This window comes from Rhinolophus ferrumequinum, chromosome 4 (assembly GCF_004115265.2).
Source record: "Rhinolophus ferrumequinum isolate MPI-CBG mRhiFer1 chromosome 4, mRhiFer1_v1.p, whole genome shotgun sequence".
NCBI classification, from domain to species: domain Eukaryota; kingdom Metazoa; phylum Chordata; class Mammalia; order Chiroptera; family Rhinolophidae; genus Rhinolophus; species Rhinolophus ferrumequinum.
The window spans coordinates 85,318,206-85,344,919 of NC_046287.1; the positions used below are offsets into that span (position 1 = coordinate 85,318,206).

At 36.3% G+C, this 26,714-nt stretch overlaps 1 protein-coding gene and 1 non-coding gene across 2 annotated transcripts; both read right to left on the reverse strand.

The window, feature by feature from the left end:
- Positions 1-1,415: 1,415 nt before the first annotated feature.
- Positions 1,416-26,136, reverse strand: MRPS31 (mitochondrial ribosomal protein S31). Its single transcript, XM_033103723.1, has 7 exons — positions 25,916-26,136; positions 21,234-21,518; positions 14,237-14,395; positions 13,101-13,241; positions 8,453-8,526; positions 6,473-6,616; positions 1,416-1,714 (listed from the first exon to the last, which is right to left on the reverse strand). Exons 1-7 carry the CDS (start codon positions 26,038-26,040, stop codon positions 1,485-1,487), a joined length of 1,158 nt encoding a protein of 385 aa, XP_032959614.1. The 5' UTR covers positions 26,041-26,136; the 3' UTR covers positions 1,416-1,484.
- LOC117021851 (U6 spliceosomal RNA) lies at positions 17,355-17,462 on the reverse strand. Its single transcript, XR_004422937.1, has one exon. It is a non-coding gene; the product is annotated as a U6 spliceosomal RNA (small nuclear RNA).
- Positions 26,137-26,714: the final 578 nt, after the last annotated feature.

Genomic DNA, 26,714 nt, shown 5'->3' on the forward strand with positions numbered 1-26,714 from the left:
TTTTGACTGAAGTGCACCTTTAGGAGTTTAATGATCTACTGGTAGCCACCTGGTTTTGTTTATCTGACAAATGTATTTAGCCTTCATTTTTGAAAGATATTTTGTATTCTGTTGCCCTCTCCCACTAGTACGGCATGAGAAAAAATAACTAAATGAAGGCAAGAAAGAATAGAAAGGTACACAAAAACTGTATTAGAAATAAATCCAAATATATCAGTAACTATAAGTATAAATGAACTAAATACTCAAATTAAAATAGAAAATTTTAACTGTTCCAGTGCACCTGAAAAGAATGCATTTTGCTGTTTTGGGGTGCAATTTTTACACATGACCAAGAGATCATTTTTTAACTGTGAATTGATGTGTTTCATAAATTGTAAAAAATTCTCATCCATTAATTATCCAAAGATAGTCTCTGACCCATTTCTTCTCTTCTGAAAATCTGTACAAATGTTACTTTCTTATACTAATTTTTACCTGTTTCGTATTTTTCCTCTTTGCTTCACTTTGCTTGCTGCATGTGGATAATTTCTTTAGATCTATTTTTCAGTGTCTAATTTGTTGTTAAACTCCTTCACTAAAGTTTAATTTTTCTTCAGATATGTTTGGACACTTCTATAGTGTCCTGCTCTAGTTATTCTAAGTTACACATTTTACATTCTGAATATGGTAAGCCCAATATTTAAAGGCTTACAAGTCTCCATCTATTGCGTGAATTCATGGTGCTTTGTTTTCTTATGTGTCTTGTAACTTGAAGACTGGATTTATGGTAGGGTTTTGTTTACTTGTGTGATGGGCCTGAAATGCTACTAGCCTGGGGCCACTGTAAACTAAATTCATATTTTGAGGGTTTTCAATAAAATACTCAATCCTTTGTGTGAATTTAAATCACAATGTCTAGCACCATAGTAGAAAACAAATAGTTCTAAGTTTGACATTAAGATCTAAAGTACAAGAAGAAATTAGAATAAGCCCTTTATTTCTACAAGGTTACTTCTCCACAGTGATGCAGACTTAGGCCAGGGTAGTTAACTTAGTGTGAAATATACAAAAATATAAATATGTATATATAGAAAAAATATGTGTGTGTGTGTGTATACATATTCTATGCATATAAATCTGTCTATAAATCATCTCAACTGTTATAGCCCTCTGTATAGATGTCATGATATATGGATGATAACTGTATTTCAAAGAATGGTCACTGAATGAAAAGAAAAAGGTTAGAAGAAGTTGTTTTAAACTTATTACTAATTCTAAGATATTCATTTTTAAAAGAATTACTAGTTGAATCTATAAATGCTGATAATTTTTTTATGCAAAAATAGTTTTTCAGTTATCATTATGTATTTTAAATAATCTGACATTTATGCCATTCAAACCAGATGCAATAGTTAACACAATATAGGAAAACCTCTACTAAAATATTTTATTTAGTTATAATATCAATCTCCAACAACTTGAAATAAAAATTTCCATCATCTTCAGTTGAACTTTATGCCACTTTGTTTTAGAATGTCCTGTTTTTCATTAAAATAATTTCTAAACCACTCAATGTGTTCCACTTTCTGTTTAACACTCAGATATGGGTTTTTGGAAAGGCCACAGGTCACTAACTCCATGAAGTGGCGAACTGGTCCTTGCTTTGGAAAATCCTCCAGGTATTTATCCAGAAATACATGTTCATGAAATTCTGAACCATCATCATCAAAACCTAGGAAGAGAGACAAAATATATTACATTATAATTTTGAATGTAAAACCTAAATCATAAAATTAACATTAATGAGGTAATGTATTATTACAATTAAAGGCATTAACTTTGAAATCAGACCTAGGTTTGCCTACCAATTTAATAACTGTGTGACTTCGCAAGTTAACTTCTCTGAGCATCGGTTTCCCCAGGCATAAAATGAAGATTAAAACAGCCCCTTATTCATGGGGATTTTGTAAAGATTAAATAAACACAAAACTTTTAAAGCTGTTTTACAATGTTTAGCATACTGTAAATGTTGGAAGTGTTGCAGCAATTACTGCTAATAAATATTGAAATAATTGAAATATTGACTAATAAATGAAAGAGGACCTAGTGTTAACCCAATAGAAACTCTGAAATAAAAAGAAACTTTCAGGAAACGAAAAGAATATGGGTAGCAGAAAAAAAAAATTAATACCAAGAATAACAGCAACAATTTTTAAAGAGTTCCAAAGGGTCTAGAAGTTAAAAACATGACAGCAGAAACAAAAACCCAAGAGAAAGGTTGTAAGATAAAGTTGAGGAATGTTCCCAGACCATAGAACAAAAAGAGAAAGGAAAGAGAGATTGGGAGGCCTAAATTATCAAATAAAAAAGAAAATTTCTCCACAACTGAAAAATAAAGTTCCCAGACTAAAAGGACCCAATGGTGCCTAGAACCATGATTTTAAACAAATCAAATCCCTTACCAAGAATCATTATTCTGAAACTTACGAATATTATAGTCATACTAGTATAAACAATTAATACCGATCTAACAAAAATTATGATACATCTATATTGAAAGGATGAGGGGAAGACACACACACACACTAGATAATATCTAAAATAGATAGCAGAATTAAGCATACAATTTAGAAATGTAAATAATAAAATAAAGCCAACATTTTAAAAAAGGTTGGCTTTGAGAATAGGTGACAAAATGAATTGCTTTATAGGGGCAGCCGGATGGCTCAGTTGGTTAGAGCACAAGCTCTGAATAGCAGGGTTGCCAGTTCGATTCCCACATGGGCCAGTGAGCTGCACCCTCCACTACTAGATTGAAGACAATGAGCTGCTGCTGAGCTGCCGGATGCTTCAGTGGTTAGAGAACAAGCTCTTAACAACAGGGTTTCCAGTTCAATTCCCACATGGGATGGTGGGCTGCGCCCCCTGCAACTAAGACTGAGAACAGCGACTGGACTTGGACTGAGCTGTGACCTCCACAACTAGACTGAACGACAATGACGTAGAGCCGATGGGCCCTGGAGAAACACACTGTTCCCCAATATTCCCCAATTTAAAAAAAAAGAAATTGCCTTATATAAGCTTGATATTAAACTATAAAATTATTAGGATTCAAAAATCAAATTAATTTAGAAAGAGACAGATTGGGAGACAATATTTCCAACTACATAACAGATGAAGGATTAGTCCATAATGTATCAAATTCCTACAAACTGATAAACCCAAAAGAAAAAGTCACATAACAAATACAAAATAGCCAACAAACATACAAAAAGATGCAATCTGGTTAGCAATCAGGGAAACGCAAATAAAAACATCCGTGATGTCACTTTTGGACCTGAAATTTGAAAGATTAATAAATATTCAGCATTAGGTAAAGTGTGGATAAATAAGATTTTCATATAGTTGGTTGGAGGGTCAGTGGGCTATCTTTTTAGAAGAGAATGTATCAATATTTATTGCAATTTAATATATACCTATTGTCTGTCCCTTCTGGGAATTAAAAGTACTCAGATAATGTACAGGACATATATAAAAGGATTCATTACAACTCCATCCATCAACAGGAAAATGGTAAAATATTTACAGTGCATTCATACAATGGCATACTATAGAACTATTAAATAAATATAAAATAGTTCTATTTTATAAAACTATTGATCTCTGTCTATTGACACCTGTAACTGAGAATTACTCTGGGAGAGAGCATTTCTAAAACACCCTTAACTTGGTGATATATATATATATATATATATATATATATATATATATATATATATATAAAAATATATATATATTTGTATATATATCCAAAAGAATGTATACTCATTTTAAGAAAGGAAAAAACTATATTAAAATTATGCTGATGGTAGCCACTTTGAGCATCTCTTGTAATTGCAGAAGTCAAACGTGACTTGTATTCGTCTTTTGTTATCAGTATATATTGAGTATTACAATTTTAATACAGTTTTTTCCTTTCTTAAAATGTGTACACATTTTTTGGCACCCTCTGTATATGGCTAATGGATATTCAAGAGCAAGATTCTATTAACTGGGTAATGGCAAAAGTATGGTTAAATTTGAAGTCAAAAATCAAAGCTAAAATAAAAATGACTTTATTATCAAACCAACGTATGACAAAATCTACATACTACGATCCAACATACTACAAAATCTAAGTGGGAACTATTCTACCTAACAGCTCTTATAAATCTCTGTGCTGGCAAAGCGCAGCAGAAGAGACAAACTGCTCCTTAAAAAAAAAACCAAAAAACTGAGAAGAAACCTACTTATTGGTAGAGAGAGATGACATTTTATTAATCTAAATTTAAATATAATATAAAAGAATGCTATTGAAATGTTGAGACTCCACGGTTTAATGCCAGTCTCTCCGAGTAATCAGAAGGTCCTAAGCTGTATTGAAAGGAGAAAGTTTCCATAGTTCCTTTCCTGTTTTTCATTCAGATAACAATTGCCTTAGGAGGTGGAAATGAGATACCTCCCTTTCTGACCCCGAAGCATCAATAATATGTACAGTGTATATGGATATTTGTCACATTTATCTCCACAACCTGACCAAAAAACATGTTTGTTTGTTTTTTTTCCCTTTTTAGAAATTAAACTTTCTCAAAAACCAGGTCAAGTTTAAAATAAATTCCTTTGGAGTTTGTGTACTCAAGATTTTGATAAAGTGAAGCATTTTACTGTTGATGATAATGTACAGCCAATTCATGCTTTCCTATTATCCTATTTGGTTGTTCCTAGGAAACATAATATCCTTGGCTGATATTTTAAGATTTTAAAATGTTATAGTATAGAACAGAAAATAGTTACAGCAAATCCCCTTGCAATTCTGTTGTTGTAGGAACCGGGATGATGATAGTGATGATGTTTTACTTGTATAATCTTACTTGTTTCTAAGAAAAATCCCAAAAAATAAGTCCTATTATTATTCCCATTTTGCAGATGGGGGAAGCGAGGCTTGGAGAGATTAAGTTCATAACTCAGTCAGGAACTTGAATTCCTAACCACTACACTTCACTGTCTCTCCTAAATAAAGTCATGTGTTATTCTACCTCAATACTGGGTTTTAAAACCATGTGTTTAAACATGAAGACTAGGAACACCCAAGTTTCATTAAATAATGAAATCTTCCCTTAATATCACATATTGTATTTTGCTAGTTTTTCGCTCCATTTAAAATTCTGGATCATACAGGAGGGGGAAGGAACCAATATTTATTAATATGTATTACATGCCAAGAACTGTGCTGAGCAACCCAATAACTATCTTATTTAATTCTTATATTCTTCCAATGAGGTATCTTTAATTTTACAAATGAGAAAACTAAGGCTCAAGAGGTTAAATAATTTCCTCAAAGGCAAATGGCTTATAATTGACGCAGCTAAGATCTATACTCTGGTTGGCATAACTAAAAGTCTCTGGGTTTTAAAAATTTTTTTAACCTCACCCTGATACTTTACAGAGTATAGAAACCAAAAAACTTTAAGAAATACACATATTGTGTAATAGATGAAACAGAGCATGCTATATTACTGCACATATCACATAAATATACAAAATGTTAAGATTTGTTAAAGGATGTGTAAGCCTCTAAAGTTTTCCTATGTAGAGCAATACTTTATGAAAATATAAGACTAAATATTTCTAATATTTAAACTTCCATCCTACTTATCAATCCAAACACATGAAAGGTTATCAAAAATTAAGATATTACAGTGACAGAATACTACAAAGGTTAAAATATGGACTATATTTCCCCAAGACTTATTGAGTTATTTGCTACTTCTAGCTTGTCTTACCATAAAAGTACAGGAATCTCTTCTAATTAAAAATATATCAATAAAATTTAATGCAAATGTCTACCTGATGACAAGATGGGTGCCATAAAAATAAACAGCACAGTAATACTCTTCCTTTTGATTGAGGAAGAAGTAACAACTACAATAAAAGCTCCATGAAAGTAGATAATATTTTACTACCAGTTCAAAGAATCTAGGTATGCAGCCAGACTTCCAAAAAATTTCGAAGCCTCCTGACGTTTTTGCTTTGAGTGGCTTTGAGTACAAGAAACTTGCAGCTCATTGATGAAATGGTTTTATGAATAACAGATACCAGCAAAAGATTTTAAGAGTTGTAATGTTCGCCAAGATTGAAGTATAATCTCATACCCCATATTCAGTGTATTAGATTTACCAGGTAATCTGCTTAGCAACCAGAAAACTGTCACAGAAATTCATGAGGCATTTCTGACATATAATTTTACTTCTTCCTTTTCCGACGAAATATCTAGCATTAAGTGAAATTCTAACATTCTTTTTAAAAACACTGTCAGATTTCTTTTAGGACACCACAAAGATGTTTCCACAAAGTTTTAAAATTCATGTAAATATCTACTCTATATAACTGAACATCTGCTGGATTTAATCTCAACCACTGAATTTCATAAACTACTAAAGTTAGGACCTACCTGCTTCGTTGTTAATTGGGAACTCCCACAGTATCCCCTCTTTCGTCAATTGGATCATCTCTTCAAAACCATTCTGAAAGGGCTGTTCATTCATTGCTGCTAACTGCTTAGCAAATTCCACGTCCCAAAGTGAAGGTGCTGTTTCTGCATAATAAAGACATTTCAAATAAGTACAAGTCAATGTCAACCATCTTTCTTTTTAAAAATGTTATAATCAATTCTGAATTGGTAATACATTTTCAGACCATGAAGCTCATAATTAAACAGTATATAATGAAAGGTCAGTTGATAACTAAAACAGAAACAAAAATGATATATAAAGATGACAACCATAGCAATTGCAAGCCTTAACCTTTACTGCAATGCTAGGTAATCAAGCCTTAAAGTCTCACTGCCTCTGCTACTGGAAAGGAAAAAAGAAATGTGTATTTTGTTTAAGAATATTTTTATGAATATGAATAATTTTATACATGTGACTTTGATCTTTAAAGTCCATCCTGTTTATCTTTATTGTTAGTCTGTCAAGGTAAGTCACTAATGCACTACTAATAAAAACCAAAGAAAAATTAACATGATAATAATAATAATAATAATAATATTCATGGATACTGAGTTAAATGCTTTTTGTGCATTAGTCCATTTAATCCTCACAACCAATGTAACGAGTAAAGTAATATAATGTTAGCTTATAACCACCATCATATTACGTTTCAATCACTTACTTGTTTTAGAAATTTAAGACATTTTTCAAGAATGAGTCATATTCCCACTAGTCACTGCTGGTGGGAATGTAAAATGATACAACCACTTTTGAAAACAGTTTCTTAAAAAGTTAAGAATACACATGTCATACGACCATTTCACTCCTAGATATTTACCCAGAAGAAAACATATGTCCGTACAAAGATTTGCACGCAGAAGTTCATTTATGACACGCCTGCCCACACACTGACTGCTGGATATTAAGCATGCTGGCCTAGGACAGCTGACACAGAGCAAAGATCGCAGCAGTTAGGCGTAGTAGCCACATACACAGAGGAATCATTATAGTAAACTGACTTAATTATCATGCTTACAATTTTAAAATTCAGTCAGTGATCCACCTGGGTCTTTTCCATGATGATCATCACCAACATCGTTATTATTGTTGTTAAAGCTGCACCTATTTATTGACTGTCCATTATGTTTCAGGCGCTGCGCCTGACACTTTAATTACATTACCTCATTTAATCCTTGCAATGTGCGGATTAGTCCCATTTTATAGGCAGGGAAAGGGAAACTCAGAGAGGTTAGTATGGCAGAATCTGAAGATGAACAATCCAGATACCCACGACCAAACCTCTTCCCATTACGGTATACTGCCTCTCAGCTCTAGATTACTCCAGGATACGCAGTAGGGTCTGGGACCATATCCTTCAGCAGTAGTAAGAACTGAGCAGGGAGCAAAATGTGGAAATCGTGGGACCGAAGAACTCATTCATTCAGTCAATAAATATGTGTTAAGAAAAAAACCTCTATAAGTCTGATAAATACACTCCCTGAATGCCTTTCTTCCCACCTCCTAAGCAATCACTAAATCACTTCAGTGAGTTACTTCTATAAATGCTACCTCCTCTTCTACATAGGAAGCTGCCTTAGGATAGAAACCAGTTTATCTTTCTGCAACGGTACAAAGGTGCATTGCAAATAGTAGGAGATCATTCATGTTCTACCCCAAATTAGTAGCCAATCTATAGCTCTGGATTCATGCAGCTGGTGATCAGTCCTTACCTCCTACAATCTCACAGAATGCAACATTTTAAGAGGAAAATCTGACCAAGACTCGTAAGGTCAACAACTACATTCATAAGCAGGATCCAGGCCAATGACAGGATGGAGTATTAAAATACCTGATTATTATGCAATCAAACATTAAGGATGTTTTTGAAAGGTGGAATGTTTCTACACCTGAGAAATAGTGTTGTTCTTTTCTTAACAAACCTGTTTCAGGTGCCTCTTCAGTAACTGCCTTGGGATCAAAAATATTAAGTCTCTTTCCTTTGAATATATTTCTCCTAAAATTTAAAAAGAAAAAACAATTTATTCAATGAGTACTTTTATCTCTCTGTCAATAAAAAAATTGTTTATGAGAAGAAAATTTTATGTGAAATATTCAGTGTAGAAATTAAAAATAATTCCACTGACCCACACCAGACATTTTAACTAAATTGCCATGTCTTTAGGACTGATTACTAAAAGCAGGAACAAATGCACTTGAAGTTTTACATCATAATACAACAAAGCAGTTAAAGCAGTCTAAGTTCCAAAATACCTAACTGAAAAGATTAGCTTAATTTGCCATAATTTTTGTTTGATCCATCTAATATTAATGTTTAGAAAACTCAATGTTGTGGGAATCTAATTTAGCATATCAAAATACACTAAAGTAGAAGTTGTCAGTAATGAATCCAGGACTTCCAGTCAAGATGCAGAAGTAGGTAGATGCTGTGCTCACCTCCTGAGGCCACATCAAAATGAAAACTAAATTACAGAACAACTATCCTTGAGAACCACCTGAAGGCTAACAGAACTCCTATAACTAAGGATATAAGAAGCAGCCACCTAAAGACTGCTAGGAGAGGCAGATATGTGAAATAGGGTGGCCCCACACCCATCTGTGAAGGTTAAGAATCAGCAGGGATATCTCGGTTGTGGAGGTCCCCCGTGAAGAGCAAGGGGTCCCTGCCTCACACTGGGCTCCCCAGTCTAAGACTCCCCAGCCTAAGGAGTCCCCACAACATCTGGCTGTGAAAATCACCAGGGATTCTGTCTGGGCAAGACAGAGGATGGCTGGAGTCCCCAGCGTTCCTCTTATAGGGCCATTGCACAGACTTACTTATTGATGGGCTCACTGGCTCTGAGTTCCTGTGGGTCAACAGCTTGAAAAACACCAGGGACATATAGGGAGGAACTGAATTCTCTGGCTTCAAGATGGAGGGACACCTCTGGCTGAGACAAAAGTGCTGGCCGGTGCCATTGTTCCTTTGTTGAGCTCTCTCCCCACCCAGCCTGCAGGCACAGGTGGAGGACAAATCTGAGTCTCCATCAAACTTGCCTACCCTGGTGATTCCCTGAGAACTCGCCCCCCCCCCCCCAACTCCCACAAAGAACCAAACCTTTTTCAGTGGCTGTAACTCACAAAGGCTGGCTGCGGCTCATGCTTCGGACTTTCCTAAAAACTCTCAAAGGTCCATAAACCCCAAACAAGCAGCAACTGGCCTTGGCGTGCCCTGTATCTATTGTTAAGTAGCTCCCAGCCCAGCACAGGTGGCAGCTGGCCCCAGTTTACAGCATAGCCTCTACCAAGTGCCACCATGCCCAGCACAGGCATCTATCAACTACAGATCGATCACTTTGTAGCTCCTATCAGGTGACCCCAGGCCAGGCACAGCTGAGCTGTGCCTGCACTGAAGCCCCTCCCAAGAGGCCCTAGAACCAGCACACTTGGTGGCTGGCTTCGACCACACTACAGCACCACCCAATTAGCTCCACAAATGACACAACCAAAGGGCACACTCAGCAGACACCAGAGCCCTGCTAAAGCCAATCCCACTGCATGGGGTCAGCCCCCACACTACAGCTCATCTCCTGGAGTCACAGCCAGTCCTAACTGGCTGTGAGGACTGGCTGTGACTCCAGGAGATGAGCTGTAGTGTGGGGGCTGATCCCAGGTGCCAACAGCAATCAAGGCTCAACTACAGCAGGAGTGAATATACAACCCCCACAAGGGACACCCCTGGGAGCACCTGGCTCAGGTGAACAGGGAGACTGTGCCAGTGGGCCCCACAGGAAACTACTACAGAAGGCCACTCGGCAAGACTGGGAAACATAGCAGCCCTACCTAGTACATAGAAACTAACACAAGGAGGCAGCCAGAATGAGTAGACGAAGAAACATGTCCCAAATGAAAGAACAGAACAAAACTCCACAAAAACAACTAAATGAAATGGAGGCAAACAATCTTCCATACAGAGTTTAAAACACTGGTTATAAGGATGTTCAATGAAGTTAGGGAAAGAACTGATGAACTCAGTGAGAACATACACAAAGTGATAGAAACCATAAAAAAGAACCAGTCAGAAACAACAGAATAACCAAAAAGAATACATTAGATGGAATCGACAGCAAATTACATGAAGCAGAGGATCAAATCAGTGATATGGAAGAGAATGTAGTGGAAATCACCCAATCGGAACAGCAAAAAGAAATTTTTTAAAAAGTGAGGCAGTTAAGGGGCCTCTGGGACAACATCAAGCATAACGACATTCGCATCATAGGGGTACCAGAAGGAGGAGAGAGAAAGGATTGCAAACCTACTTGAACAAATAATGACTTGAACGAAAAACTTCCTTAATCTGGCAAAGGAAATAGACATACAAGTCCAGGAAGCGCAGAGTCCCAAATAAGATAAACCCAAAGAGGCCCACACACATACAAAAAAACCAAAAAAACATTTAAAGTCAACATTTCGTCTTAGGTTAAGGGCAGAAAACATTGCATGTTTAATTGCGAATTATAAAAGATTGCACAGATAAATCAAAACATTCCCACTTATAAAGCAATCATCCTGTAATTTTTAAAATGATTAACTTTCTCTACATAACTATTTTTAATGAAACTAATGTCAGAGAGTTAATACCATGTTTCCCAGAAAATAAGACCTAACCGGAAAATAAGCCCTCGCATGATTTTTCATGATGACGTCCCCTGAACATAAGCCATACTGCATCTTTTGGAGCACAACTTAAGACCCGGTCTTATTTTCGGGGAAACACGGTAGGAAACTTTTCCCTGTACATTTCAATCAACTGCTTTATACTTCAATTCACATTCATACTTCAGTATATTTATTGGCAGATGGAGGGTTAGTTTGTAAAATAATTTTGAATTATTTTCTGGATCAAATTACTTTCTCTACTAAAGTAAACTAACTGAAAAATGCAAATACCGGATTAAAATTAGATAAAGTGATCTCACATCACATGTTTTCCTCTAGCAGGTTCCCAAATATTTGTAAACAAGGCAGTTATGCTCCAGAACTATCCTCAGTGCCTTGCATTCTTCTCCCCAGTCGGCAGTCCTTCAACTTTGCATGGGATGGACAGGATGATGGATGAAAGTAACTCTCAGTAAACAGAGAAGGATTCAACAAAGTATGGGATTTTGAAAGCAGAAGGTACTAAAGAGGAAGGGAAGGGAACAGATTTGCTGTGAATCTACAACATACAGTTTACGTATGTTTCTTTCCTATTTTTCAAGAAAGCCATTTAAGCGAGGCTTCACTTTCAGCATTTAATAGACAGGGAAACAGACCGACGGGGCTCTGAAAGTCCCCAGTCAGACCATTAGTAGGTGGTTCAGTGCCAAGATTCTGAGGCAGGCCAGGGTGACTCCAAAGCCAGTTCTCTGTGACTCACACCTTTCTGTCTCTAACTGAAGAAACCAGTCCAGGCCTGGACTGTGTCAGGCTGTTCCAAGTCAGCGCAGAGTGAACAGCTTGGTATCTTACTATTGCTTCTCCTAGTTCTAGAGTCCTTTCGTCAGCTTTGTAACACTGTCTTTATATGCACATAAACCTCTTTCCTACTTTTTCAGCTATGATATAGCATTCTGATATAGTTGTATGGAATCATCTCAAAGAAGTCTGATTCAAAGAAGACTGAATTTAAACATTCTGGAGGAATCTGAAGTAAAACTCTAAACACATATTCTACTTTATTCAATAATATGTCATTTGAAATCACTTCAAATTAGTAATTCAAATAATCTTCCAAAGTCACTGTAACCTCTTAAACTTCCTTTGTTAACTGCTGACCATCTTTTCCAATCTTCCTATACAAATTAGTAATTTAACACCCGGAAAGTGCTAACTCAAACTGCTGAAATTATAATTAAAATCCATAAAATATACATAAAAAGTACTCCACATGTGAGCACATCTGCTATAAATTGAGCTTGTTTTTGTCAGACCATGCTACGGTAAGTATCTGGTTCCCCAACCCCAACTATCACTTTATGGACTTGAAAGAGAAAGAACAGAAACTTTATGTAAATACAGACAGATTTCTCTTATAAAATAACTATGTAAGGCATGGCTTAGCATTTTTAAGAACTGCAAATTGCTAAACTCAAATTGCCACAAATAATCTACCACTTTAAGGTAGACTAATGGATCTTTCTTTCTTTGATGATGGGTTATTTCTCTAAGGTACATAGAAGATGATTATATAGAGACACGTATAGGGTATACAAATATACATTGTTAGGCACATATCAGAATGAAAAATAATGCTTCTCACAAAATATTCATTTGTTCAGAATTCAGTCAGCTCCACTCATTCGAAATCAGGAGACTTCTATTCACCATGGGTAAAGGTGAGGCAGCACCCATTTTGATTTATGGTATAGAAAAGTGTAGGAATGCCAAACTTATTTCCCTCTCTAAGAAAGGTCCATGGAGAGTAAGGAGACACATATAAATGCATCCATAATGCTCAGATACCTATCAGCAATAATATGCGCAGCAATAAAGTGAATCTACTCATACAGTTAAACAAACAAAACCACATAGACTGCAAAGCTTCAATACCTTTTTCTAAGATCAACGGTCTTCTCCTGGTCAACATAATTGTCAGATCCTTCATCAAACTGAATCTGATGAACAGGTCTTGTACTCACTCTAGCTGTGGCAGATCTGGCAACTTTCATATCTGATATTATGTTACCGAAACTGAAATAAGAAAAAGTCAAGTATAGTACACATTTTTGCTATAGAATAGTAGTAACTTTTTTTAAAAATGTAATTCATATCACTTAATTTTTATTTCACTTTAACATAATACAACATAAGTTATGTTTAAATGAAAGATTATTTGTCACATACTAACATTCATATTCCACAGACCACTAAGATTTATGTTACCTTCTGTCTTTTAAAGATGCTCTTCAGAAATGTTCATTTAAAATATAAATTAAAATTGTCACTTAAGAAAAATCATCATCATCTAGAGCAGTCCATATATAATGAATATTTGTATACTTATTAGATTAAAAAACTGAAGTTGAAATTTAGCCATATTTATTCGTTGCCCTGCATTTGTTCAAATACAAATAAAACAAGTAATCTGACTGACAGTCCACTCATCTGTATTTTTCTTTTAACTTCCTGAGATAAATCTTCACACATTCTCATTGAGAGCTACTCATTTAGATCTCTCTCCAAAACAAAGCAGCGCCACCCCTCACTACATTTCAGCAGCCAAGTGACAGAACTTGGCATAAAGTAATGACAAATGAGGGGAGAAGTGGAAAGATATCAGCAAAAACTTAAGAATAAGAGGGAAAACAGAAGGAAAAACAGGCTTGAAGATTATCATACTATGCATAAAAGCAGAAAATTATTTAACTGAAACAAATTAGTCTTCTCAGAGAAACTGTCTTATTCTGTTAAATTATTTATTGTCAATAACATTACTGAATTTATCACTTCTTTTTCGGGGACAAGAAACTGTAATTTCTCAAAAGAAAAATTTAACTAATGGATCTTTTAAAAACTGCAATCTTACTTAAGACATGAGTTATTTTTAAATCAAAATGCTAATATTTCATTTATGAGTATGAGGCATATATTATATATGAGTATATTATGTATATTACTAGCCAGTTACATGAAAACAGCCTATTTTGAGATGTTAGCATTACTGACATACTATTTGATTCACTAACCTAATTTTACGTCTTTCTCCATCTTTCTGTGCTCTTGAGTCTTCCTCGTGCTTCCGGAGCTGCTTGAGCAGCTCCGACTTGGTTGTCTGCTTGTCAAAAGGGAGAGAATCTGCAACAGCAGATGCAGCAGCCACCAACTCAGGATTCAGGGACTCACTTCTGAAAAAGAAAATGAAAAAAACAAATGAGAAAGAAAAAAGAGGCATTACTTACCATGCAACTAGTTAGTGGAAAGTAAAATGATTTTTTTGGAGAGAACATTTGCTGTTCAAAAAAGTATTCAATTTCTGACAAAATGAAGAATTCTTAAATATTAGGTATCAGTTTTATATAAACTTAAATATCAAAGGTTCAAGTTAATGGATACTTGCTGAAGCACAATACTAACTCAGAACAATATATTAAGGTAGAGGGGTGAAGGATCAGCCTTAAAAATTATAAATTAGTGGGTTTTTAAATTAGATGCCATTTTATTTCAAAAACAATATATATTACAAGCAAAATATAAAAGTAGCTAAACCTATTCCTAGAAGCTTTATTCATAATAGCCTAAAACTGGAAACAACCCAAGTGTCTATCATTAGGAGAATAAACAAATTGTAATGTATCCATACAATAAAATAGTACTCAGTTCACATCACAACATGAAAAACTGAATGAAATAAGTTGGATAAAAAAATTTATATGCTGTATGACTCCATTTATATCAAGTTCTAGAACAGGCAACATTAATCTAAGGTGAAAAAAATCAAAATAGTGGTTGCCTCAGGACAGAAAGCTACTGCCAGGGAAGATGAAAATGGGAAATGCTCTGAATCTTGCTAACTGTGTAGGCTACCTGGGAAGATCCATTTGTCAAAATCCTACAACTAAGATTTATACACTTCAATGTATGTAAATTTTACCTGAAAAAACAAAAAACACCCATAAATCATCATCATCACCATCACCGTCATCATCATCATCAAGTCGATGTAAAGCGGTTGAAGGTACTGATGATAAAAGAATGGCAAAATGATGATGAATATTGAAGCTGGGTAACAGGCATCATAAAGGGGTTCACTACATGATTTTGTTTACTTTGTTTTAAATTTTTCATAAGAAAAAGCAAAAAAAATAAAGCTACTCTTCAGTAAATTACAAGTTAGTAGAAAAACATGCCAGACATAAAAACAAATTATTTACATTTTTCAACTCACAGAGAATTGCCATCTCAATAAGTGGGATCCAAATTAATGTTTTACTATACCTGGCCTTCTATATTATGATCTGCTGCCTAATATGCAAATTAAAGTTCCCAAATCCCTGAAGTTGTTGGATAAAGATTTTAAAGACTTTACTTACTAAGATATGGGGGTTCTAAAATTGATTGGAATGGAAGAAAAATAAAATAAAAAAAGGAAATATAACAATTAAAAAGAAATGTGCTACTTTCAACTGTTACTTGTGAATAAGGTTTAAACTGTATCTCAAATCATTTCTTTCATAAACTACTTGTGAAGTTTATTTTCAAATTTTAACATATATATTTGATCAGAGTATGCAAAGAATATAAATAAGTATTCATTTTCTAGAACAATGCATTTTATGACAATGGTGTTTTGTGGTGTGTTTTTTTAATATTTTTTATTAAGTGTGTTTTTCCTGGACCCATCAGCTCCAAGTCAAGTAGTTGTGTCAATCTAGGAGGGTGAAGCTCACAGTGGCCCATGTGGGGATTGAACCAGCAATTCCGCTGTTAAGAGCACTGTGCTCTAACCATCTGAGCTAGCAGGCCACCCCGACAGTGGTGTTCTTTATGGTCATTAACTTCTGGGTTTATAATTTGAAATGTTCTAATTAATAAAAATGGTCGGGGAGTCTCTGTCATCAAAATAAGGTAATTTTTACATACAGGGACCTTTTTACATAGAGTTTAACAAGATGATGAGAACTTGTTAAAATATCCTTTAACAATCTATTCTATCCTATAAGTGAGACTGTTTCATGAATATATACTTTTCTACATTATACCGTTCTGGGCTTCTGAATTTCTTTAAAATGAACTGTGTGACACACAATTTCAGAAAAGGAACTCTGATGAAGTAAAAGATATTAATATTACATGTCTCAGTTTGATTTGTTTTTTGTGGTTACTATTAGGTTTATATAAAAGCAATTTTCATATATACAGTAGTCCTTTTACTTCTGACTGCATCTTATCTCCATTCACCTATTGCAAGTTCAGTCCATTACCCCCTCCCCTTTTATGCTTTTTGTTTATTTATTTTAAAAATTTATTTATTATCTTCAGTTACAATTGGCATTCAATATTATTTTATATTAGTTTCAGGTATACAGCATAGTGATTAGACATTTATATAATTTATGCAGTGATTCCAATTAGTCTAATACCTCCCTGGCACTATACATAGTTGTTGCTCTTTCATGTTTTTATTGTCACAAATTATCCCTTTTTATGAGAGTCAAGTTCATATTCAACTTGCAGTAGATTGTCTTCTTTTTAAAAATGTTTTTACCTGCTTTAACCTTTATGCTATTTTTAAGTGATTAATATCCTATTCTGAACAAGGGTTGCAATTTCCTGCTTCCGTCTGTCTGTCATCATACTCAGTTTCATATCCTTCTGCATTTTGTTCAGGTAGAGCACCCTTCAGTATTTCCTGTAATGCAGGTCTTGTGGTGATAAATTCCCTCAGTTTCTGTATGTTTAGAAAAACCTTTATTTCTTCTTCATATCTAAAGGATAACTTTGCTGGATAAATTATTGTTGATTGGTGATTTCTCTCTTTCAATAATTTGATCATTTGATTCTACTCTTTCCTAGCTTGTAGGGTTTCTGCTGAAAAATCTGATCCTAATGGGATTTCTTTTGTAGGTTACTGTCTTCTTTTCCCTGGCTGCCTTGTGAATTCTTTCTTTGTCATGAATTTTTCAGTTTTAATATAATGTGCCTTGAAGAAAGCCTTTTTGGATTGAGACAGTTAGGTATTTTGTTAGCTTCTTAGATTGGAGGATCCAGTTCTCTCCATAGGTTTGGGAAGTTCTCATCAATTATTTGTTTGAATAGGTTCTCTGTTTCCTTCTCCCTCTCTTTTCCTTCTGGTATACCCATTATTTTTTTATGGAACACTTCACAAATTTACATGTCATCCTTGCACAGGGGCCATTCGAATCTTCTCTGTATCATTAAAACACTAGTTTTAATGTGCTAGTGCTGCCAAATATGTGCTGCCAAAGCAAGCACTACTCATTATTCTTATATTGTTCTTTCTGATGGAGTTAGACAGTTCTTGCAGAGTTCTTTCATTTTCTTTTACCCTCCAATCTTTTCTCTTGTTCTGAGTCATTTCTAGATTTCTATCTTTGATATCACTAATTCTTTCCTCTATCTGGTCTACTCTATTTCCTAAGCTAGCTAGTTCATTCTTCATCTCTTTTATTGAGTTCTTCCGCTCTAGAATTTGTTTGGTTCTTTTTTATAGTTTCAGTTTCTTTGGTAAAGTACTCCTTTTGTTTGTTGATTTTATTTTTAAATTACTTAAACTGCCTTTCTGAGTTTTCTTGTATCCTCTTAAGTTTTTCCAGAAATGCAATCTTGAATTCTGTCATTTCAATCACATATTTCCGTGTCTTTTTAAGTTTTCTGGAGACTTTTCATTTTCTTTTTGACCTGTCCTGTTTGTTACCTTTGTCATTCATAGTTTTGTGAGTTATTTCTTTGTCACTATTTTAGGAGGTTGATAGTAGGTCTTTCTTTTGTTTTTCAGTAGGTGGCGTTAAAGCACAAGGTTTTATTTTCTCTTAACTTGCCCTACTGGGGCTTCTGGGGTCTCTGTGGGGCTGTGTTGCCTTGATAGTGGAAAATGCCCCTCAATTCCTGGGGCGATAGGCATCCCCTCTGTGACCAGGTCACCTCTCTCTCAGGGTTTCACACCCTTGGGAAGTATGGTGGGCAATGGAGCTCTAGGCCTAGGAGATCCCAGTGCTGCCTTCTGCAACTAGATCTGCCAGCAGTGCTGTCCTATCTGAGGTGTCCCAGGTACACTGGGCTTTGCTGTGATGGATGAAAGTGGGATGGGCAGAGAGGCTGGTTCGAGCGTTTGAGGCCTTGTTTGCTTCCCTGTAATGGCAGCTGCCAGACTTCACCTGCCACACCTTTGTGTTCTCTCTGCCAGTCACTGAGTTTAGCCACAGTATGTGCTGGCTATTCCGGCAGGAATGCTGATTCTAGCCCACTGCTCCTTAGGGCTACAGAGTATGTGTGCTGTAACCCAATTCCTCCCCTGCTTCTCAGTCCTCAGGAGCTGCAGTAAGCCCGGGCTGCATCTGTGGCACCTGTCTCTGTCCTTCTCCCTTCCCTCCTCCTCTGTTCACTTGGATACGCCCACCTACAGATGTTTCAATTCGAGGATCTCTCAGATGTGTTTGTGTGTTGAGCAGGGAATCCTTTGTTGAATTACAGTTGTCCAATTTGTTGTAACTTCAAGGGGAGAGACTTGGAGGACCTTTCATGCTGCCAATATCACCAAAAGATAGATTTTCAAAAACTCAAAACAAATGTACCTCACTCACCAATCAAGACCACTTTGAACATAGGACCACTGATAGAAGTTCTTCTTTGAATATAGGACCACTGATAAAAGTTCCAAGATATGTCATATATATATATATAAATATATATATATATATATATATACATACACATATATATATGTATATATATCACACATTCATACATGATATATATATATATCACACACATATGGATATATATATATATATATATATATATATATATATATATACATCACACATTCTCCAAAATTTCCAATTTTGGTTTAAGTGGCAACATGGAGCAAGAACTTAAATATGCTTACAAAACAATCTGAGTGCAGAATTTTCCTAAATTTTTATGCTTGTCTCATTCATACTTAATTGGAAAGCAATTTCAAAAATTACATTTACTGAATCTTTGCATAGCATTCAATTCATTTTAACCTTTCTATAATGGTTAATTAAATTGTATAACTATATAATAAAAAGCACAATGGGTCATAAAGAGTCTAGGAGCTAAAAAAACTCACTACAGATAAATATTTATATATGTATATGTGTTTACTAACTATTCTATACACATATATAATTTTTTTACTTTATTTTGTTTCGAGGAGGAGGAGGAAGACGGGGAGGTACCTATATGGGCACTCACTGTTTGAATTAGCTTATTCTCTACCACCCAAGTAGGCTTTCCAGAGGTATTTTTGATACAATGTAGAAAACAAGAGATTCCTTAAAAATTCAGGAAATAATACAAAAATTAAGTCATTCTAGGACACAGGAATCTACCTTCCCTGCATATTCTGCTACGAAATCACTGATGGGGATCTGGAAGTCACATACAAGTACATTATTACTCGAATCAATGACGCCATCGATGTAAGATATTAACTATCACTAAGACAAAGTACTGCCATTTATACTATAACACAAATGCTAAAATTTCACTGATTGCACTTAAAATCAGTGAAACATAATACTCTTGACAAGCACAAGTAATTACAATATTTTAAGGAAACCACATAAGCTCAGAGCATTGATAACTACTGGTCAAAGGAAGTCATATTAAACAGTTGTAACCAATATGCTAAAATTCCATGCTTGGTGGAATTTTTAAAATGGAAATTTCATATAAACAAGTCCTTCAGAGACATGAGGCTACCTTCAAATTAGGATGTAAACTATTTGTTAATTAACAGCTTAAAGAGGCAACTAAATGGCAGTTAATAATATCAATGAATATGTAAGAGAACATATAGAATTTATTAGATTCCTACTCTTTTCCTCTTTCTAGATTATATACAGATATCCCATCTTATTTAAATATAAAATAACAGCATTTCTCAAGTAATTACTAGAGTCTGTTTACAAACTGATATTTAGCCACCATTAATTCAGTATCTCTCATGTATTCTAACTAAAAAAAAATTTAAATTTTTAAATTAAACAATTCTGTCAGAGTGTGCAGAGCTGTGATTCAAGTCTACGTCACACTTATTATGTGACTACCCACCCCACCTCCTGCACTGTCACTCAGAAGTCTCTTAAGAGTCTCCAAGTTTGCTGCAAGTTTGTCTAGCCTTCAGAAAATTCACCAAAAGTGAACAACAGATAAAATCCACAGAGATAAAACAGATTGAACAGTGATCATTAGATGATGTAAAATTAGTAAATTAGACATAATCATATATAATAATGATTGTTTTACTTTAAAAAGCTTCACTTTACACAAGGTTTTAGCATAGGTTTCACACATCTGGCTTCTACAGGTACTTGAGATGATCTGTTTGCAGATATTTATAGCTTCTCTGGAACACAGTTTTCCTGTCTGTTTTATAAATAAATGAATATATTATATAAATGAAAATCTATGAATCCATTTGGCTCCTTGAGACACTGGTAACAGTAAATCAATAAGCATTATCTACCACTTACTCTGTTAGATACTGTCCTAAATCCTGGAAGAGAAACAATGAGGCGCACGGGTCCTCTAAAGAGGTACCTATCTCTTTACAGGGCAGATAAATCAAACAAGCAGAGAATTATATAAAAGAGTGTTTTTAATGTTAGTGACAATAGGGGAAAAGATAGAGATATAAAGGTTTTACCAGACTAACTTCGTACTGTTCAGATGATACTCGATATATCGAGACACAGGGACAGGAGGGTTAGAGAAAGCTTTGCAGAGCAAGAGTTGTTGCTTGGTTTAGAAGGCAGATAAATGTTGAAAGGCAAGAGAGAATGTATTGATCAGGCCCAAACAAAAGTCTAGAGGGAGATGTATTTAGGGAAGAGTAAGTGGTGTAATTTGAATTTGAAGAAACATTTGCAAATGGACTACAGATTTTTTTAAAAAAATTTTTTCTAAAAGAAAAAGCTTACTGGAGTTTCAAATATTACTTTCAAAGAAGCACATTCAAATTGTAATTCAACTTACCTCTTCTTTGGGGCATCTTCTGTAGGTTTTTGAAGACTGCCAGCTGTGGCCTCCAAACTTTTAAGTGGTCTTCTGTTGGGCGGCTTTGTGGTTTGTACATTTACTGTGCTTACTTCAACCTTCATGCCCTTAATGATATTTAACAAGTCTTTTTTCGTATTCTCCTTTTCACTGTCTTGGCTCTCTGGCTCCTTGGAAATCTCATGGGTTGGAACAGACTGCCCATCTTTTTTGCAATAGATCACTCTGTTAGTACCAAAATATCTTTGGATATTATCTTTTGTCCTGGAAAGATGTATTAAAGAAAAAAATGAAAAACATAATGTAAAATAATAAAGCAAGGATTAAAAAAACTGTTTCTATGGGTTTTAAAATTTTTTTTAATTCAAGCCTTTCCCTTTTGCTTTTTAATTGCGGTGTAGTTGACATACAGCATTATATTAGTTTCAGGTATACAACATAATGATCAGATATTTGTATATATTATGAAATGATCACCACAATAGGTCTAGTACTTTTTATTACTAGTGTTAACCATAATGACAGCAACTTAGCATTTATTGAACATGTACTATGTGCCCAGTCTTATACAACATATTTTTGGTAAATTTTCTTACCTACATCAACTGGAAAAGCTAGGTATTATCCCCGTTTTGCCGATAAGCAAACTGGATTTCCGGGAAGTGAAATAACTTGCCCAAGGTCATGAAGCTCACAGCTCACTAAAGCCTAAGACATACTGGTGCACCACAAAATGGGTTACAGTTTTGCTCAGATATTGATCACCTAGTCTGTGGGGTGGCTAGGTGAGGCTTGGAATTGCTGGTGTTCCCGTCTGTAGCCTCCCTCCATTCACGTCAGGGTTTGGTATAAATATCACCTTCTGTGTGTTCCATAACATTAAAAAAAAAGGCTGCAAAACACTGACATGGTTAATAAATTTCAATTTATTATTCTCAAACTCAAATCTGACTGACAGCCAAGTCCTTGCTCTTAATAATACCTCTTTTAAAAGTCATAATTAAACTATGAAAATGAAAAAAACTTCTATCTAAAAAAGGTTACTTTCTTTTAAAAACAATTCTGGGTGTGTTATTCTAATCTGGTCAACTTTCTCATTGAGCTATGTGCCATTTAACCAATCAGCATTTGTAAGCTAAGCTAAAATGGAACAGAAAAAAAGAATATTTTGATATTTGACATTAAAGAATGTTAAAAACTAATGAATGTGTTAGTTTCAGTAAGACGGTATAGTGTATAAAAAGTCATTCATTAAATATAGTGGTATCTACTCTGTGTTGGGCACTATACTAGGCATTGACGATATATTAGTAAATAAGAATTGTACTGTCCCTATCTTTATGAAGCGAACAGTATAGAGCACTGTTTCCCAAACTTTAAAATGCATAAGAATCACCTAAGGACTTGTTAAAACACAGATTCTTTGGTCCCACCAAGGAATTGTGATTCAGCAGCTTTGGGGAGGGATTCAAGAGTTTGCATTTCTAACAAGTTCCCGAGTAATGCTGATGGTGCCTGGCAGAGGACCACATTTCAGTAGCTATGCTATGTACAAGGTGCGATCAAACAATACGGTGAATGTTTAAATAAAAAAAATTTATTACAGTAAAAGACACATTGCCATTAATCCCCTTCAAAATACTCCCCCTCACTTCGAACACAGTTATCCCACCATTCTTGCCACTTTCTGAAGCAGTTCTGGAAGTCCTCTTTCGTGTCTTTAGTTGCGCTGTCATGGCTGCCTCGATGTCCTGAATCGACTCAAAACATTTACCTTTCATGGTCATTTTGATTTTGGGGAAGAGCCAGAAGTCACATGGTGCCAGATCCAGTGAATAAGGTGGATGAGGACACACCGTAGTGTTTTTATTTGACAGAAATTGCCAAATAAAGCAATGTGTGACATGGAGCTTTCCATTTGCGATCACAAAACACCATGAATGCTGCTGCTGAGTACCATCCAACAGAAAGGGAGGGATCTTCAATATGGGAAGCGGCACATCAAACCTCAGTAACGGTGTGTGACAATTTTCCGATTGCTCAGTGCGGTCAGTGGGGTGTGAACTACAGTCAAGAGAAGGTGTGTTTTAAAGTGTGCCATAAATCATCCTCCATCATGACAACGCTCAGTGTCACACATTGCGTCCGATATACAGCCATTTCTGTCAAATAAAAATATGGTGTGTCCTCATCCACCTTATTCACCCCATCTGGTACCGTGCGACTTCTGACTCTTCCTCAAAGTCAAAATGATTCAGGACATTGAGGCAGCCATGACAGCCCACCTAAAGACACTCACAAGGGGCCGGCCCGGTGGCTCAGGCGGTTAGAGCTCTGTGCTCCTAACTCCGAAGGCTGCCGGTTCGATTCCCACATGGGCCAGTGGGCTCTCAACCACAAGGTTGCCAGTTCAACTCCTCCAGTCCCGCAAGGGATGGTGGGCTGCACCCCCTGCAACTAGCAACGGCAACTGGACCTGGAGCTGAGCTGTGCCCTCCACAACTAAGACTGAAAGGACAACAACTTGAAGCTGAATGGCACCCTCCACAACTAAGATTGAAAGGACAACAACTTGACTTGGAAAAAAGGCCTGGAAGTACACACTGTTCCCCAACAAAGTCCTGTTCCCCTTCCCCAATTAAAAAAAAAAAAAAAAAAAAAAAAAGACACTCACAAAAGAGGACTTCCAGAACTGCTTCAGAAAGTGGTAAGAACGATGGGATAAGTGTGTTCGAAGCAAGGAGGAGTATTTCCAGGGGGATTAATGGCAAAGTGTCTTTTACTATAATTTTTTTTTATTTAAAATTTCACCATATTGTTTGATCACACCTCGTATGCTCTTTAAATCCTTATAGGACAGGTTTCATTTTTCCTACTTTACTGAAAAACTGCTGCTCAAAGAGGTTAAGTTAATGGTTCCTAACCTTTAGAGAGCGTATGAATCACCTAGGGAACTTATTTAAAAATGTAAAACTTAGATTCCTGAGATTCTTAGTTGATAAGTTTAGAATGGTGTCCAAGGATGCATTTAACCAGGTGATTCTGATGCAATTGATCTCAAGACCCTGCATCAGATCCTGGGTTAAATACTCTATTAAGTTCTGAAAGCTAGCAAATAGTAGTATACCAGGTTAGGGACTCTTCAACGAAAAAGACAATGGCTATCTCAAAAAATGCTGAAACAAACTATTTGATCTGCTTATAAAAATGTCAGAGGCTAAAACATCAGGCAGTTAAAAATTAGAATAAAAAACCCATCGCATAACTAGTATCCTCTTAAAGAGTACAAAGGACCCTCATTACTCAACTTACAAAAATGCTCTAATTATTATTTCACATGTGAAAGTTAAAGGTATAACAGAAAGGTGGCAATCAGGAGAATGAATCTCACATATAACCTGTACTTCCATGTTTCCGTTCAAGACTACTATAGTACCACAGAAAGTGTATTTATACCAGGAAAATCATGTATAGGAAGTACCTCCATAACACTATGATAATAAAACGCTAGCCCTAACCTTCCATCGGAGCTTGTTTCCATTGAGAGCACTTCATCATCACTTCAAATGCAACACATCCAAAACCATATTCAAGTGCTCTACTCTCAGACTCACCCTTCAGTATTGAATGGGCCTCTTACCATAAATAGATATTTTTGTATTCTAAAAACTATGACATATTTGAAAAGCTGCTCCTCATTCTTCTGTTAACATTAATAGTACCCTAATCCGTCAGACAAACAGCTGGGATCTTTGTTCTGACTATCCTACCCTTATCTCATTATACGTCATATCGTATCAATTCTACCTGTGCCGTTTTTCTCCTCCATCCAGCTACTTCTTCCCATCCCAACTGCTACCAACCTGCCTCAGTGCTGTACTTACCACAGTGGCCCCAAATCGTACTGCATGGAACACATGCAGAATTAAGTCTTCATAATCATGAGAGTTCTCAGAGAATAAATACCAACACCAAGTATGCTGCAACTCCTTTTCTTGCCTGGCTAATTCCAATCCTTGGTCTGCCTTCAGATTTTATCAGACTTTTTTTCCAGAAAGGATACTGCGAAACTCTCCTACAATGGTTCAGTGTCCCTATTTGCTCACCCAGCGATTACTTGTTGAGTTAATAGAGCACTGTGTGCTACCTTTACTATCTCAGCCATTACTCCACCTGAATTGCTTACTCGGTGTAACGATAAGCTTCGTGAAGGCAGGACTGTCTTATTCGGGGCTTACTAACACCACTGCTAGCACTTAACACACTGCAAGCACTTTCAATAATGAACTAAAGAATAGATGGAGACAGGAATGAGACCATCACAGTCTTGCAAGACAAACAAAATAACAAACAACAACAACAACAAAACAGCTTTGCTTCTGGAGCCTGGATAAAATGAGGGAGAAGCAATAAGCGAGATGAGGCGCGGTACAGGAGAAAGAGCACAGGCCAGGCATGTAAACTTAGCTCTGTATCCCACCGACATTATGACCTTGGGCAAGTCATTTCATCTGTCTGGATTTTCCCTTTCCTCAGATTTAAAGGAATGGCTTCTAACATCGACTCTAGGAAGCCGGGGAATGACAACTGAATGTACAGGAGTGGGTATAGGGATTGCCCGAAGACCTGCGTGGCCAGCAGCGCTGAATGAAAGGCGGTACCTGAGCGTTCCGTGCGGAGCACCGAGTAGCACAATCGCAGCCGCCGACGCCTCTGGGCCTCCAGAACACAGAGGGAGGCGGGAAAGGGGGCGAAAAGGTAGGATCGCCGAGACTCTTGGAAACATTGCCGAAAAACAAACTAAACGGCGAACCGGAACACCGTGTGAGCTGCCAAACACATGCCCCGCCTCTCTCTTCCGTTCCTCAGCCTGTCGCGTCCCTCTCCCTTCGCGTTCCGGTGGACAACAGGGGCCGGTAACTGTGTTCCGGCCTCGCCCGCGGCTCCACCCTCCCCGCGATTCTGGTCCCAGAGGTGGAGTCGGAGCTGGAGTTCAGAGAGGGTGCGCTGGTTGAGGCAGGAGAGCCGGGAGAGTGGAGGGAATGCTCAACTGTGCAAACACGGTAGATGGGGCCAGTAAGACGAGGCAGAGGACCGACCCTACAGGGCGGTGTTTTGGGGAGCAGATCCAAAGCGTTCAGCATATTCTCAAAATGACCCGTGATCGCCAAGGAGGTTAAAAAAACATCACCATAGGACATCCTGCCCGATAAATTGGGATTTATTTTCAGTCTCTGTGCTTGATGTAAAGACATGAGACATATATGTTTTATTTTCTGAAATGGCTTTAGAGATTAAAAAATAAAAAGACGTAAGAGAAGGATTTGGCTTTTCCCTGTCACTCATGAAGGCAGTGAACGGTGGCTCAGAAGAGACTAGAGGTTCTCAAATATGGAATGCATGGGCATAAACCCTGCAAGAAATGCCGGCTAATGGGTCACATGCGAACATTTAGCCTAG

Excerpts from the sequence above, each read along its gene's own strand:
- MRPS31 (XM_033103723.1), bottom strand. The coding sequence starts at position 26,040 with ATGTTTCCAAGAGTCTCGGCGATCCTACCTTTTCGCCCCCTTTCCCGC. Across the intron at positions 14,396-21,233 it reads GAAGATGCCCCAAAGAAGAG|AAGTGAGTCCCTGAATCCTG; the intron begins GTAAGTTGAATT and ends TTTCTTTTTCAG. Across the intron at positions 1,715-6,472 it reads CCCAATTAACAACGAAGCAG|GTTTTGATGATGATGGTTCA; the intron begins GTAGGTCCTAAC and ends CTCTCTTCCTAG.